The 16,286-nt window shown below is 38.4% G+C and overlaps 2 protein-coding genes across 2 annotated transcripts; one reads left to right on the plus strand and one right to left on the minus strand.

Moving 5' to 3' along the window:
- The first annotated feature begins 995 nt into the window (after nucleotides 1-995).
- Nucleotides 996-7,323, plus strand: mfsd9 (major facilitator superfamily domain containing 9). The gene is made up of 6 exons (XM_058393093.1): nucleotides 996-1,143; nucleotides 1,769-1,856; nucleotides 3,388-3,431; nucleotides 4,076-4,205; nucleotides 5,043-5,252; nucleotides 5,463-7,323. The coding sequence occupies exons 1-6, from the start codon at nucleotides 1,060-1,062 to the stop codon at nucleotides 6,272-6,274; spliced, it is 1,368 nt and encodes a 455-aa protein (XP_058249076.1). The 5' UTR covers nucleotides 996-1,059; the 3' UTR covers nucleotides 6,275-7,323.
- A 143-nt stretch (nucleotides 7,324-7,466) lies between these two features.
- slc9a2 (solute carrier family 9 member 2) lies at nucleotides 7,467-16,145 on the minus strand. Its single transcript, XM_058393092.1, has 12 exons — nucleotides 15,615-16,145; nucleotides 14,023-14,486; nucleotides 12,719-12,969; nucleotides 12,372-12,589; nucleotides 11,367-11,566; nucleotides 11,027-11,116; nucleotides 10,778-10,848; nucleotides 10,146-10,310; nucleotides 9,891-9,993; nucleotides 9,585-9,701; nucleotides 9,365-9,452; nucleotides 7,467-8,978 (listed from the first exon to the last, which is right to left on the minus strand). The coding sequence occupies exons 1-12, from the start codon at nucleotides 15,880-15,882 to the stop codon at nucleotides 8,590-8,592; spliced, it is 2,424 nt and encodes an 807-aa protein (XP_058249075.1). The 5' UTR covers nucleotides 15,883-16,145; the 3' UTR covers nucleotides 7,467-8,589.
- Nucleotides 16,146-16,286: the final 141 nt, after the last annotated feature.

Raw genomic sequence — 16,286 nt, forward strand, 5'->3', positions numbered from 1 at the left:
GATGAAAAACAAGATAAGTAATGTGCAAAAGTGTTTAAGGTTACAGACCTATTCGATGTGCAAAAACTGTTATGTGAAAAAACTGCATGTTTATGAGTGGTCTCTTTTTTTTAGAGCTGTACACACACACACATATATATAATGAAATGAAATAGCCTTTATTTGTCACATATACATTACAGCACAGTGAAATTCTTTCTTCGCATATCCCATCCTTGGAGGTTGGGGTCAGAGCGCAGGGTCAGCCATGATACAGCGCCCCTGGAGCAGAGAGGGTTAAGGGCCTTGCTCAAGGGCCCAACAGTGGCAACTTGGCGGTGCTGGGGCTTGAACCCCTGATCAACGACCCAGAGCCCTAACCACTTGAGCCACCATATATATTTATATATATATATATATATATATATATATATATATATATATATATATATATATATATATATATATATATGAAGTATTGTTCCTTATAATAATATGTAAGTGAAAAGTTTTCAAAACAAAATTGAAAGCTGGATATTATGTGATCAGAAATCTGACCAAAACTATTAAGAATCCTTAAGAAATTACTCTGTTTCTGGATGTAATTTAAAAAATGTACAATTAACATCATCACATTTAAATCTGCTTACAGAATAATTATTGTGGTAGTATTTATGAATGAATTTAAGAGAAATTTATTTATGGTTAAATATTTATGAGGTCATTTATAAATTCCCACACCAGTCCAAAAAAACAAGGCTTTCAAATGGAGCGCGTGTGAAACATGACGCAAGGAGTGGACTGTACCATATTGCGGTCTTACTAATGTTTCCTCAGTGGCATTGTCGGCTCGATTTACCGATTAATTAATTTATGGTGTCTAATGATACATGTTATCTACGGAAATAATTAACTGAAGCATGAAGTACAAGGAGAGAGAATACATTTGAGTATACCCCCCCCTCCCATCGAAGCGTGGACTGATCCTGCTGGTGACGCTGCATGTGTTCCGTCCAGCGCTGTAGAGAGAGAAAGGCGGCTGCAGCTTCCGTGTGACTGCAGCGGGCTCTGAGCAGAAGAATGAAACAATCTGAATGTAATCATATTAACAAATCTAAGAGACCCGCACGGATTATAAAATGCATATACATAGTTGGGTTCATGGTGAGTAGCTTTTCGTTTATTTATAGAACGCTGGGTCGCTGGAGGCCATAGTGGTATAATTCTCTTTTATCTGTATTCGGTCAGTGGAGATCAGTGGTCAGGTGCAGCATACAGGTGAGAGGTCAGGAGTTGTGAAGGTCCAACATTGGCTGTCTGGGTTGGGACTTGAACTTAGAACCTTTCAAGCTAGCTCTGAACTACCTGCGACTACCTGTGATGGATGTGACACATCTGGATTTTCCTGCCAGTGATCTGCTCTATTGTGTATTCTCACAGTCACTCATACAGTATAAAGCAGGAACATACGGCATTTACTCCCAATTATGATTTAATTCTAAACCAAAATGACTAGAAGTGGGGTGTGACTTCATTTGAGTACTTGTTAGTCCAGATTTATAATGGGCTAGTTGATGAAACAGAGTTGCATTGTGTCCCTTATCGCATCTTTACCACCTTGGGTTCCCATGATGAAAAATCATGTTGTGACATGCAAAACGAGCAATTTATAAACAGTGTGTTAGCACTGAATATAACACTACAGTGGAATAAGGAGTGGTGTTATTGGTATATCTACATACATGCACACTCAACACTCTTTGTTGTTTTGTTCGCTATTTTCTTGCAGGACCTCTTTGGGGTCAGTATGATCATCCCTCTACTGAGCCATCACGTGAAGGCATTAGGAGCAAGCCCGATAGTCTCTGGAGTAGTGGGTAAGTTTCAATGGCTTTATGTACCCTCGGCTCATAGAATCCTCTGAGGCAGTGTTTAATCTAAATAAGTGACCGTGATCAATGTGGATTCAGCCTTAAACTCAGTATTAAGTTGCAGTATGTACACTTAAACATTTATTACACTCTACTGGGGAGTAGTTCCTAGATACACATGTCCTTTATACAGGCACTGGCTTAAATTAACATTCAGGACCCATTCGATATTACAGTTGTTACATTTTAATGTAATTTCTTCAGCTGGTGTTCTCCCAATCAACCCAGTCAAATCTGCAAAAACAGCACAAGTCTTATAGAGTCAACCTTGTCCCACTATTATTATTTCAGTATTAACGTGTAAGGTCTACAACAGGGAAGTTTTGTTCATTCATTGTAGCTTAACTTAGTATGTCTTCACCTAATACGATTGTAAATGGTATATATGCTAAGACTTCTATTCAGAGATCACACTAACACAGAGACTGTGGCATGTAATGATTAAATCCTTAATAATTAATAGGTTTAGGATAAAAAAAAGAAAATAACTTGAAAGTTATCAAGTATAACAGTAGACTAAGTTTTTTCATACCATTTTCTTTGCATTATTTGTGATCAACTGATCAACTGAACTGAAAATGATTCAGTATTTAGTATATTTTCAAAGCAACGTCTGTACACTTGCTACTGTATATTGCACACAACATTTTCAATGAAAAAAAAATCATTTCGTCTAGTCTGATATACCAACATTGCTAACTAAAATAGTATGGGCAATTATTATAATCACATCATTTCCAGCTCTTATATCAGTCCCATCTTGAGTTGCTTTAAAGGTGAATTCCATGTAACATAAATACTGTAAATTCATCATGTGATTCTGTGCCATCTTGTGAGCACATTAGAGCCAGGAAAAACAAGCAGACAGTTAATTGGTAATCATATGACTTGAGGTAAGGATAAGGATATAAATTCACCCTGAGAGAAATTCTGGCAAAACAAGATAATGCATCTCACTTTTTCACTGTTAAGTGTTGCTGCTCATGCCAATATTTACCTGGCTTGGCACAACCATTCATCCATACATTTTCTGTACTACGTATCCTACACAGGGTCATGGGGAACCTGGAATCTATCCCAGGGGACTTTGGGACTACCTATCACAGGGCATTTGCACACACACACGCACACACATTCACACACTTTATAGATGATGCTCAGGCTATAACGTGTATCTTTGGTCTGGGGTAGGCAACTGGAGTATCTGAAGAAAATCCCTAAAGCACAGGGAAAACATACAATTTACACACACACACACACACACACACAGTGTTTGACTCCTTCCCACAGGAGAAAAGGGGGAATAAATTTGGACTGGAATGTTTAGAAAGCACATATAGGGGATTGTGTCCACAAACTTATGGCCATAAAGTGTATTAACCAGTTTTGACTACGTTGTAATTATACAGGAAACCAACTTGAGATAACTCATAGCTTTCAGAGTTAACCAATCCATTCTTTCATTTTTATATTGCAGGCTCCACATATGGGGTTTTACAACTTTTCTCCAGCACTTTAGTAGTAAGTAAATTACACACTTTACACACATTATATTTTTGCCTTCTTCACAGTTATGAAGTGTATTAATAAATAATGGTGTTCTTATTACCATAACATGGATCGTTAAGAAACAAAAATAACTAACAAACCAAGAGAAGGTTAATGTAACACAAGTGTTCATAATCTGAGGCTTGTCCCCACTATAAATTGGTTTAAAACTGCATGGTCATGAGACAAAAATTAGGATGTGAAGGAGGTGTTTGTTTAGGGCTTTTTTTTGTTGGATGCTAAGCACAGAGAGGGAGGAGAAGAACAGCCAAAGCTCTGTTCTTTCTTAATTTATTTGGCCTGTAATTACATTAACTTGGCATGTTGTGTATGCTTGGGGCCTGTATTGTATGTGCCATAGTACTTGTCTTAAAACTAAGCTGTGAAATGTCTCAAGCTGAAAGATATGGCTGCATATATGACTCTCGACTTGAGCTCCAGCTTGAATCTTTGTGGTCTGGATGAAACATTCACGCATTAAACAAAAGCAACTCCTGTCCTGACTCATTTAATATCAGACTTGCGGTCTCAATTTAAGTGCATTGGTAAAAAGAGTTAAAAGATATATTGTCACATTTTCTTATGTTTCTTTGTTACCTGTAATCCTCATGTGGCAGGGTAGCTGGAGTGATGTAGTGGGAAGGCAATCTTCTTTACTGACATGCCTTCTGCTCAGTGCTTTCGGATACAGCCTTCTGGGGATGTCCACCACTATTGCCCTGTTTGTGCTGGCCCGAATACCAGTGGGTATGTTATGGAGATTTGTTGCACCTATAAATCTGGACTGGACATATAATTTTTGTCTTCTTTATTTGTTTATTATACAGTATGTTTATGTATTTAAAATCTGTTGTAGTAATGTGTCAGTAAAATGGCTCATTTTAGATTTTTAGACATTTATTCACTTCCATTTACTTCCATTTACCTGCAGAAACAGCAAGGACAAAACTTAATCTATAGGATATTTGGAAGAATGTTCTAGCTGGTCTAGTTTCTCATGATGCTAAGACAATTGGTGCAGTTTTAGACAAAAAGGCAGTCAAAGCCAGTTCATTTGCTTCATTGCTGTATTTAGGGCTCAAATCTCAAGTACTTTTTTTATTACATATGTTTCTATATTTAGTATTCAGAAACCTCGCCTTTACCCTATAGAAGTGCAACATATAGAGGAAGACTGGCAGCTATTTGCATTTCACTGAAACAGTCATCTAGGAAGACTATCATGTGACCTAATTTACTGATGAAGAAATTGTATTTAATTTTAACAGCAGTGAACCTGTTGGACACAATATCTTGGCTAATAGGTTAATTTGTTTGTTTAGCATTTGCTTGCCTATTTGTTTAAAATTTGTGCTGTCAGTGGTATGCTTTTTAAGAAATAGTTGTTTTCTACTGAAGTATTCAAATCCTGTAAAAGGCTGTCTGAACCAGCTTTACTTAAAATTTTCATTTTATATACACTTTTTAAAAATGAATTTATGTCGTCTGTATGTCAGTAGTTTTATATATAATAAACCAGGCATGCAGGGTCACATCCAAGATGTATTCATCAATGATATAAGATGCATTTCCTTTTCTCCACAGGGCTTTTTAAACACTCCTTGTCCATTTGCCGAGCTCTCCTGTCAGATATAGTGTCAGAGACAGAGCGCCCTCTGGTGATGGGTCATTTTAATGCAGCTTCGAGTGTGGGATTCATCCTGGGCCCAGTGGTAGGAGGCTACCTCACTGAACATGAGGGAGGATTTTATATGTCCTCTTTTGTCTGTGCTGCTATCTTCGTCCTTAACGCAGGTGCACTAGATTTTATTATGGAAAGTAAAAATAAATGTCTACTTGTATTCAAATTCAAATTTTAAGTTTATTCAATATAAACACAACCATGCACAGTACAACATGTAGTGAAATGCTTAATTTTTATTTGTGTGAACATGCATTTACCTCCTGGTTGAGAGGGGTATCTGCTGTGTCGACTTATTTAGGCTGCTTTGTTGTCATTCTCAGGTTTGGTCTGGATGTTACCATGGAATGAGATTCTTAACCAACGTTTAGATGCTAACCGAAACAGTAAAAGCAGACAGACATTTGACGGACTGAGAAACTGCGATGGGAACCATCATGGCAGTCCCTCGTCCACGAAAACCTGTCGTTCTCTTGGATCACTATGCAAGGACTGGGGTAATATGGCTCTACTCCAGCTGACCTCAGTAGGAGCACAAATCCGCATGGTGTCCTCTTCTGACATGTGGGATGTGTTCCTGGTGCGTCTACTAATGGCGCTGGCAATCATGCTTTATCACAGTAACTTCTCTCTGGCAATGGAGGAGCGCTTTGATTTGAAACCCAAAGTGACAGGCTACATGATCAGTTACAGTAGCATGCTGGGTGCACTGGCTGGGTGCCTGGTGGGCCCCATGACTCGTCTGTACAGAGGGAATATGTCTGCTCTGCTGCTGCACTCCACAGCGATCACATGCTCATTGATCTTCGTGTATGCCATAGCAGGCAGTGTCTGGCATGTGCTACTCTCCTCTACGTTCTTTGCCATCTCTACCAGCGTAGGTCGCATCTGCATTACAGACCTGGAGCTGCAGCGTGGTGGCAGTGCAAAGGCCAGTGGCACCCTAATCGGTGCGGGCCAGTCAGTGACGGCAGTGGGTCGCATATTGGCCCCGCTGCTCTCCGGTCTGACTCAGGAAATCAGCCCGTGCGGTCCACCAAGCCTCGGGGTGCTGCTGGCTCTCACAGCTGTGGTACTGCTGCTTGTCAGGACTCCAAAGTGGGCTAAGATGAAGGACAAGAAAGCCAAAGAGTGATTGGACAGAGGTTTAAAGCCACATAGATTTAAGAGAATAAGGTGCATTGTGCTGGGAACTGTTGGAGTTGGCAGTTATCTGGGTATGGGTTTTGGAAGTTGTGATTCAAGTCAAACTGGTTTGCTCTTAGAGCAGGTGCAGCAGATATGATGGCCAGTAGTCACCTGTGCCTCCTTACACAAACCAGGAGGACCTACCAAACCAAAGGAAGACTCTGAGACAGATTCATGTCTGATACAAATACTTACAGAATTTGTTTTGAGTGTTTTTTTTGAGTGTTGGTCATGTAGAAGACAGAAACTGATTTTAACAACAGAAAATTGAAGTATTAATATATTTATTAATATTATATTTTATTATCCAGAAATAGTATGGTGGTGCAGCAGTTAGTGTTGCTGCCTCCCAGCACCAGGCTTTGTTCCTGAGCTCAGGTTATTGTCTTTGTAAAGTTTCTTCTTTGTAAACGTCTCCATGTGTTCATGTTGATTTCCTCTTGGATCCTCCCACCTCTAAAAAACAGGCTTGTTCATTGTGCCAGGTGATGGACTGGCATTCCCATCCAGGGTGTATTTCTGCATTCGTCCAGTGTTCCTGGGATGGGCTTCAGATCCAGCATGACTCTGACCAGGATAAAGCAGTTACTGAAGATCAGTAAAAGAATGAACATTTTCATTCAAGGGTGAAATACAGAGTATTAGGATGGTTAGTGTAGTATCTATACATAAATTAAGCAGAATATTTCAGGAACAACTAACCCTAACCCCTAGGTTTTTTTGTTATTTTTTTTATTTTTCTTGTTATTCTTGTTATTTATTTATTTTTATTTTTTTGCAGACAGTAAGGGTCAAACTAAGAAATTCATACTGCACATACTCTATAAACCTGTGTGTGTTCAAGTCTAATAAACAAGGCAAAAGGAAAAGAAACAATAATGAGATAAAGAAAGATGAACTATAATGAATCTCTGATGCAGCAGTTGGTGTACTGACTTTGAGTCAGTGGTCAAATTTTTATTAGACAGGAAAATGTTATAAAAAAAAACAAACAAACAAACATCTTTTTATTGTATTATATTTAAAACCACACTAACATGATCTGTTAATATGGAAAAATCAAACAAAATGTATTATCTGTGGTTTAATCTGACACTGAAACCCCTCACTGAGAATTACATTTTAGCAATGTTATCAGTATTTAGTAGCCTTTAGTAATGCACTAGTACTGGTAAGTAATAATAAAATGCTAATATTGTTAACAATTAATATAGTCAGTAATAGTGTTAATAGTAATGTTAACAATTTATCAGTATGAATGCACAGACATGGATCTTTATCAGCTCAGTAGCCTGAGCAATATCTGAGCAATAGTTTGTAATAATTTGTAGAAATACGTACATTTAGAAATCATTACATAATTTCATATCAACATCTTCACACACACCATATATTTTAGAAATAGCCATTAATAGGGTAACTACCTGTAGATGGGATTATAAAACGGTCTAGTTTTCTACCTGATTTTGACCTTAGACCACTTTATTACAACATGGTGGTTTCAAATCTTTCAGCATCCTAACAATTATTATTATTATTATTTATACTACCCACCTTGAAGAGAATAACAACACTGAATCAGTTTCTGTAAGGTCTAATAAGGCTGAATCACTGGTAAAGGGATTTTGATTCACTCCTTTGTGCATGATATTGTAAGCTCTTTTATACTGTACGGTTTGTGCATGTGGATTTCCTTCTTCGATCCAAACCTAAGATTTTTGATAGGGTTCAAATTTGGGGATTAAAATGATTATTGCTGAACACAGATTTTGTGCTTTGTTAATTATTTCTTAACTAACTATCATCCTCCTCGCAGAGGGTAAATTAGGTCATGCCATTTGCATGTGCCATACAAATAAGGCATTCATGTGCATGAACCATCTACATCTAACGTTCATGAACTGAGTTAAAATGACTGTTTGATTTGATATTGTTACAACAGGTAACAAAATAGTGCAAAAATAATGATTATATGCACACAGTTCTGAGCTGATCTCTACCCAACTTTGATGAGTAAGAGCCAGTCCTAATGGTTTATAATGGGTAGCAGAAAGAGTACCAGCATTATTAAAGAAGATTTTTCATACACTACATGCTGTAAATTTGTAACAACCCAGTAAAACAAAGTTCTGGTAGTGTTTACAAGTCACACCATTTCTGACCTAATCCAGTTATTCCGGTTCTTTAATGGCGTTGGAACAGTAGTGCATGTTTCCTCTTATCATACCAACCACATAGTTTGGTTAAAATTTGGTGTGACTTTCACTTTGGCTGGTCTCGTCGATCCTGTGGCTTCCACTGAGGTCTCCGAAGCAGAGGGTTTCGTGCCTCACCACTGCCTTGTTCAGGAGGCTCTGGGCTCCATACTGCAGGGGGAGATACAGTCTGCTGTCCTTCTCCCTCAGACTCAGAATCTCTGGTCCTGTTTTGTGTGCGCCTCTGTGGAGCTGAGAGTCTGAAGGAAGCAGAGCTGGAGCTCAGGGTTGATGAGCTATACCCTTTCTGCTCCTCGTTTACCTCATCTACTGTGTCCTCTTTAAATGGCTCAAGCCTCCTTAGAGGTGTCGCTGGCATGGAGGGGGTCCGGGAAAGCTGTCTAAATCTGGGCCTGGCTGATGGGTAGCTAGGTTTTATCATAACGTCAGCATCACCTGGAAAAATACAAGCACAGCTATAGTTTACTACACAACAAAGGCTTGATGAGAATGATTAAATACTAATCATATTACTGTGAAAAAACTTTGACACAAGAGTTCAGCACTGGATATATTATAAATGCAAATAAGGGTAATTGGTTAGGCAGATTCCTAGTAGCACACGGACAAAGGAAAATGTCTTTACAACCCATTAATAACCCATGCTTAAGGTCCACAAACTAGAAATACCATTGAATTGTCCAAAACAATTTTTGTCCTGAACAATGTAATGATATTTGCCTTTCATCACAACTAGACGTAGCTAAATCTTAAGACATCAGTGGTTTAAAGGTTCAAAATGGTTTAGCATGTATTTAATTAGCAATATGAACAGTTCTCACCATTTGTGTTTAGACTTTCTGTGGCAAATCGAGAGTTTAGACTCTGACCAACAGGAAGAGAAAAATATTTTGGGGCCACAGTAGCCTCCTAGGGGAGCAGAGAGGTGAAAATGCAGAGAGGTACATCAGAAATAAATGACTAAGAAAAGTAAGTGGAATGACACCATACAGGAGCAGTAAGACTATGCTGTGTAACAGAATTAAACACTATGTTTCTTACCGAACTTTGGAGTCTTCTAAGTCTAAGACTGCGTCGGATGCTGGCGTGTCGCCTCATCAGTATCTCTCTGTCTCTACTGTCGTTAGGGAGGGCATGTTTATTGGTGTAGGACATCGTCTAAGAGAGTAAAACAGAATCGCAAGAAAGTCACAGCAAAACCAGAAACTTTCACCCCCTCTACAGTAATTGTATGGATGTTACTATTGTGAGTTTGGATGCTCTTGATGTTCTAAAAGATCTCTCAGACTATATCTGCTAAAGAATTAAACAGAGACTAATTTAAGTTTCACATAGTGTTAAACTCACCCGTTCTCTGATCTTATACATGTTCTTTGACAGAATATCATGCATGGAGACCAGATCTGTTGTCAACAACGTCTTCTTAGGTTTGGCAAACTTGTCCTCCTTGCTACAAAACATACCACAGGAAAAACATTACTGTAGCTGTACAGTTGTGCCTTGGCGTATGAACTTTTATGTTAAGATTATGCTCAAACATTCATATGAGGCATAACTATGCACAGTAGTTAACTTTTAATAATAATATTGAAGCAGACATACTCTAGTCTTGCGATTTGTTCTGCGCTGATGTCACCAGATACTGTGTCCAAGATCTCCATAGCATTTTGTAGCTCCAGTTTTTTATAAAGGGCTACAATGCTCGACTCAGCCCGGTCATCACGGATCAAAATCTTACGAAGGAAACGGTTATTAAACCGCATAAACCTAAGAAACAATCCATATTTCACCTTAAGTTGATCATGAGTAAGAACTCATGCAAAATGTAATTAAATCCATGTACCTGCATTTTGATAGCACATCATTGAAAACTAACAAGCAAAAAACATATTATGCTCTTTATTTTTTTTAAAAATACACAAATAAATGTCATACAAACTATATCTGACACTCATATCAAAACGAATACACATATTAGAAAAACTAAACAAATGTAATTAACAGATACAATGAATAGTGTCACAAAAGCAACAGTATGCTTAAACATATGTACATTAATTCATGAATCAAAATCATTAAGAAGCTGCTTTAATCTAAACCTTACGGTCTGCTCTCCCAAAAATTAATAAATAGTTCATGCATACCTGTTTATACAAGTATTATTTGCAACCCACTCTTTAGCATGTATTTCTTGTAACGCTATCTCATCTCTCAGTCAGGGGTCTAATGTTTACCTGTCTTTTAATGAGTGGTGACTCCATTGTCCACAGAGATCCTCTATCCCTGCAATGGTATGTTCCATCAGCTGAAAGACAAAGCAGCTTGATTACGACCAGTACATCTTTATTTCTTAGTTGCACATGTATTTAATAATTAGTATTATATTGTATAACGAATCTTTAGACTACATTAAGTTTGAGTGTCAGTGTTATTTAATTCCACATTAAGAAAATGGACCCAGATGTTCATATCTGATTACACACCCTTTTGTGAATTTCAACATTAATGGTGCAGTGATCCCGGTTTGTCTTTCTGACATTCATCAGTTCAATAATAGGCCTTATACTGATACCCTACAAAGGAGAAAAAAACATGCCATTAAATTAAACATATTCTTGCATTACAAGATACTATTCCTCAATTATATATTTTACATATTATACATTACTCACTTTCCATAGTTTCCTAACACTAAGGCATTCAAAACTGCATATCGTGCTGCATTAACTTTGATACTGATATGATATGAAGAATCATTGCTCATTGTTAATGAATTATAATTCATTCCAGTTAGATTACCATAAACCTCCAGTAAAAAATTACCTGGACAAAGACTGTGAAGATAATGACAGTAATGCAGGTGGTGATGAAAAGTTTTTTACGAAGAATAGTATCCGGAAGGGTGAAAACTAATGCGAATGTTATAGCTCCTCTAAGGCCACCATAAGCCAGACCAAACTGGTCTTTGAAGTTGAAGGGAATGGTGCGGAAGGGGTTAATTATCTGTGTCAATACCAGGATACCTAAAAGACAAAAGATGTTTAACCAGCTCAGATTGTGCTGACTGATCATTTATCTGATTTTTCTACAACAAATGTAATCAAGCTTAGTACTACGGTACAATGCTTTGGAAACAGATGACAGGGTTGTTCTGGACAATTGTATTAGAATGCATTGTTCCAAGGATATAAATGTCTTAAAAACCTACACTCATTGTTCATCATGCACATTCATGTAGTTATCGGATTCAAGTAATCATTTGGCCACGGGGCAAGGCATGCAACTATTCACATACAGGTGCAAAAATCTAACTAGAGATCTTAACTTGGTCTTTTTACAATCTTAAACTGTCCAGATTTGGTGAGCACTGTAGCCTCAGATTTTAGGCTCACAAGAATGGAAACCAATGTGGTCCTCTGCCCAAGTGCCTCAAGGCTCGCTGTGACATGCTTTTCTGCTCACCACAATTGTAAAGAGTGGTTATTTGAGTTACTGTCCACTCAGACCAGCCTGGATATTCTCCTCTGAACTCTCTTAACAACATGGTGTTTCTGTCTGCTGAACCACAGCTCACTGGATTTTTTTTTCTGTGTGAATGCTAAAGAATGCTTTTATGCATTGCACTGCTGCCACATGATTGTCTGGTTGGATAATTGCACAGGCAGGTTTACAGGTATTCCTAATAAAGTGACCAGAAAGCATATGTTCAGAAACGATTTGGATACATACATATTTCGTACCATTTGGTATCAGTCTTATCCTTATCTTTTTTTAGATACAGTGTGCTAATGAATCCTGTCACACATAAACAGAAATGTTATCACTCACCTAGAGTCCTCCAGAGTTGGGCGAAGAATAGAGTAAAGAGGACATAAGCCCAGTTCCATTCATGGTCAGTTGTTACCGTAACAACACCCAGGAAGAAAAAGATAAGTGTCTCTGACACAGTGCCAAGCATTTTGATGGTGTGCCTGATAGTGGTGCACGAGCGCTGGGACACATTCTCTTCCACGTAGTACTTCATGGTCAAGGCACAGGTCACAATGCTGTAACAGCACATCCATTAAGCTGGTAAAAGTATACACTCTACACATTCCACTGTCATTGTAAAATATGTTTCATTTCAGTTTTTCATAGAAGTGTTTGAGTTTTTATTTGCACAGGAGATTACTCACGCCATGATACTGGAGATGGATAGCAGCTCAGCCAGCAGGTAGGCGAGGTAGCTATACATGAAAATGAAGAGAGGCTCAATCTCTCTCACCTTCCATGTAAAGCGTGTAGTAAATGCTGCCACAAAGCCAAACACCAAGCCAAAGAGAACTCCTCCAAGGCCTACCACAAAAAAGCGAGCCATAGCCAGAAACACATCTGACACATCCACCACTGGCAAAATCGCCACATGATTAAAGAGATTATATAGCACCTGTAACACAGGCATTACACGGGTCATTTATATAAGAGACATCATCACATACTGGCAAGCCACTTTTCTAAAAACATATATACATACACAGTATACTAATAATACACAACACAGCAAGGTTAAAATATGGCTAATGTTCTATGGCGTGGCAAACCAATAATATTCTGTATAATAACATTCTGCTAGGAATAAAATACCTATTGTCCAGTCTTGCATATTGTACAACCATTGTTAAAGCACATAAACCAAAATGATTCAATCAAACAAAGTTATCAAACAGGTTATAGACAATAAGTTTAAAGTTTCTAAGTTGTCTGTATCCAATGGCATTTTTTCTGACCTAATGGCAGGAAGTTTTACTCTCCATTCTTTTGCCTTTGTATTTCTGTTCCCAGGGACTGACCACACCTGCTCTTACATGATCAAATGTTTGCTCTTTTTGTCAGGAACGCTACAGAAAACAAAAGATTTGCTAACAGATACTGGCCTGTGTTCTGCACAGCCATTGAATAAACCCAACTTTTATTTATTAGTTTCATAGTTTTGCTGCATAATCAGTCAAACTTATAAATACATTTCATTCTTTATTTTAATTACAATTGTAGAAAGGTTATACTGATTAAAAAAAAAAGATCAGCCGAAGTATGTGTGGAATGACTTTTTAACTTAGTCAGCTTTGCTGGTGGTTCAAATTACTATGCGCTAATGCAATACCTTCTATGCATCAGCTAACTGGAAATTTCCATACTGATACTACCTGTGTGGCTCTAAGATACTGTCATGTCAGAGCAAAATTAATAGCAGTAATATAATAATGATATTGTTATTTCTGCAGAAATGCACATTGCAATCACTGAAAAACCTGAACAGAAAAATGTACGCTCAGGGTGTATTTATTACGAAACTATCTGAAAACACAGCAACATAATAAGGAAGTTCCAGTCTGGTCAGTTGAACCTGAGATATCAGTCACACAATACGTTATAGAATAAAAGGCTGTAACAAACCTACATGAGATCTGTTCTAATATTAGAATCATAGCAGTTCACTCACCACAGTGACAGCATCATTAAATAAGGACTCGCCAAATGCCACAATGTAAAGCTGCTCATGGATGTTGACATCCTCAAACACATTGAGCACTGCCACAGGGTCCACAGCTGCAATAATGGAGGCAAACAGCAGGTTTTCTTGCAGATTGATATCCTGAACGCCAAAGGCCTGAATCTGGCAGATACCGAAAAGAGAAATGCCGATGCCAATGGAGTTCCACAAGGTCCCCACAACAGAAAACCACATCACCGTGCCCACATTCTCAAAAAAGGCCCGAGTGGGCATGAAGTAGGCTGAATCCAGAACAATAGGTGGCAACATGTAGAGGAAGAAGACACTGGAGGTGAGGACAGCTGGGGGCTCCTCGTGTACAGAGTGCATGATACCTCCTACTATAAGTCCAATAGCAATCAGCAAGCAGGTCTCTGGTATCCATATTGTAATTTTATGATACACATGGAAACCTGTTTAAAAAAAGAAGGGTGAGAGGTTCATCCTGGTCAGTGTTGAGGATAGTTTACTGGACTGTAACCCAAGAATACTGGGCATAAGTCAAGAACACATGGAGGATGAAACACCAGTCAATTGCAGGACACCATACACACACATGCACACAAATTCACAGACAACTGGACAATTTATAATATCCAGTCTTCCTATCTGCACATTTTGGGGGAATGACAAGAAGCCTATACAGACACAGGGAGAAAAAAAATAATGGCTAAACATTTTCCATAATATATTATCAACATTACCAGTTTTATTAGACACCTTATATGCTATAAGTTTGAATAAGCCACAATAATTATGCTGCCATCATGAGGCAGAATAAAATTTATTAATCATAAGCTATATATACTACATTGTCAAAAGTTTTGGGACACCCGTCCAAATCATTGAATTCAGGTGTTGTTTTTCAGGGCTTGGCCCCTTAGTTCCAGTGAAAGGAACTCTTAATGCTTCAGCATACCAAGACATTTTCATGCTCCCAACTTTATGGGAACAGTTTGGGGATGACCCCTTCCTGCTCCAACATGACTGTGCACCAGTTCACAAAGCAAGGTCCATAAAGACACGGATGAGTGAGTTTGGTGTGGAGGAACTTCACAGAGTCCTGACCTCAACCTGACAGAACACCTTTGGGATGAATTAGAGTGAAGACTGCAAGCCAGGCCTTCTCATCCAGCATCATTGTCTGATCTCACAAATGTGCTTCTAGAGGAATGGTCAAAAATTCCATAAACACACTCCTAAACCTTGTGGAAAGCCTTCCCAGAAAAGTTGAAGTTGTAGCTGCAAAGGGCGGGCCAACTCCATATTATTCATGTGCATTTAAAGGCAGACGTCCTAAAACTTTTGGCAATATATGTGTATACTGTGTCTGTATATTGTACTGTATGACATTACACTGTAAGTGACCCTGTATTAAAGTGTGTAACAAACAAATAAACGCTTTAAACGTGTACAGTGAGAAAATAGTCATAATCTGGACTCAGTGTAGAGTAAAGCCTAGTACCTACCTGTGACAGAAACTCCTTATCAGCTGTGATTAGTTTTTAAGAACTCTGTGGAGGACACGTGTGTTTGCTTACCTATTTTCGCAAATGAAGCAAGTAACACCCATAATGTTATCTCGAACGGAATCTGAATGCGAGGGTAATTTACAACAAACATGGGCAAAGTCGCTTTCTCTGGTTCGGGAAACGACTGAGGCGCGTTGGCCATCGGATTCTGCGGTGGACGCTGAGATGGAGTTTTGCTCGTTGTCGTTAAAGGAACCTCGCCGGCGGTCAGCAATGTCAGTAATGACCATGATATTAAAAATATGAACATTGTTTTCCAGTTAAGTAAAAAGAACATTTTTTCACTCTGGAAGAAAAAAAAATCAAAAAATATACTCTTCTTTAACAGTCAGTGTAAAGTCCAGATGACAAGTGGAAGAAAGAAATTAACCAAAAACTGAAGATATTATTTAAAAATAAAAATAACATTCAGAAGTTCAATTTAATTCCATCACAAGCCTGTGTTGTCAAGATCTATAACTGGTCCGCTAAAAAAAAAATCCATGTTTTGTAGAGCTCTCTGTGTCCGTCGCACAGTCTGCACCTTACCTTTCGGGTTTTACCTGTACATACACACCTGCTTCCGTGGAGACTGCCTCCTGATTGGACCGCGGCTTTGCTTTAAAGTACCACTGGCCTCGTGAATGAAAGTGCCTTCCCTCTTCTTCTTCTTCTTCTTCTTCTTCATCTTTTTATTATTAT

Source organism: Hemibagrus wyckioides, linkage group LG06, assembly GCF_019097595.1.
Source record: "Hemibagrus wyckioides isolate EC202008001 linkage group LG06, SWU_Hwy_1.0, whole genome shotgun sequence".
In the NCBI taxonomy this organism is placed as follows: Eukaryota; Metazoa; Chordata; class Actinopteri; order Siluriformes; family Bagridae; genus Hemibagrus; species Hemibagrus wyckioides.

Coding starts and splice junctions, on each gene's coding strand:
- slc9a2 (XM_058393092.1), bottom strand. CDS start 15,882: ATGTTCTTTTTACTTAACTGGAAAACAATGTTCATATTTTTAATATCA. Junction 10,849..11,026: donor ATGTTGAAATTCACAAAAGG/GTGTGTAATCAG, acceptor TTTGTCTTTCAG/CTGATGGAACATACCATTGC. Junction 8,979..9,364: donor AGAAAGTCTAAACACAAATG/GTGAGAACTGTT, acceptor GTATTTTTCCAG/GTGATGCTGACGTTATGATA.
- mfsd9 (XM_058393093.1), top strand. CDS start 1,060: ATGAAACAATCTGAATGTAATCATATTAACAAATCTAAGAGACCCGCA. Junction 1,857..3,387: donor GATAGTCTCTGGAGTAGTGG/GTAAGTTTCAAT, acceptor TTTATATTGCAG/GCTCCACATATGGGGTTTTA. Junction 4,206..5,042: donor GCTGGCCCGAATACCAGTGG/GTATGTTATGGA, acceptor TTTTCTCCACAG/GGCTTTTTAAACACTCCTTG.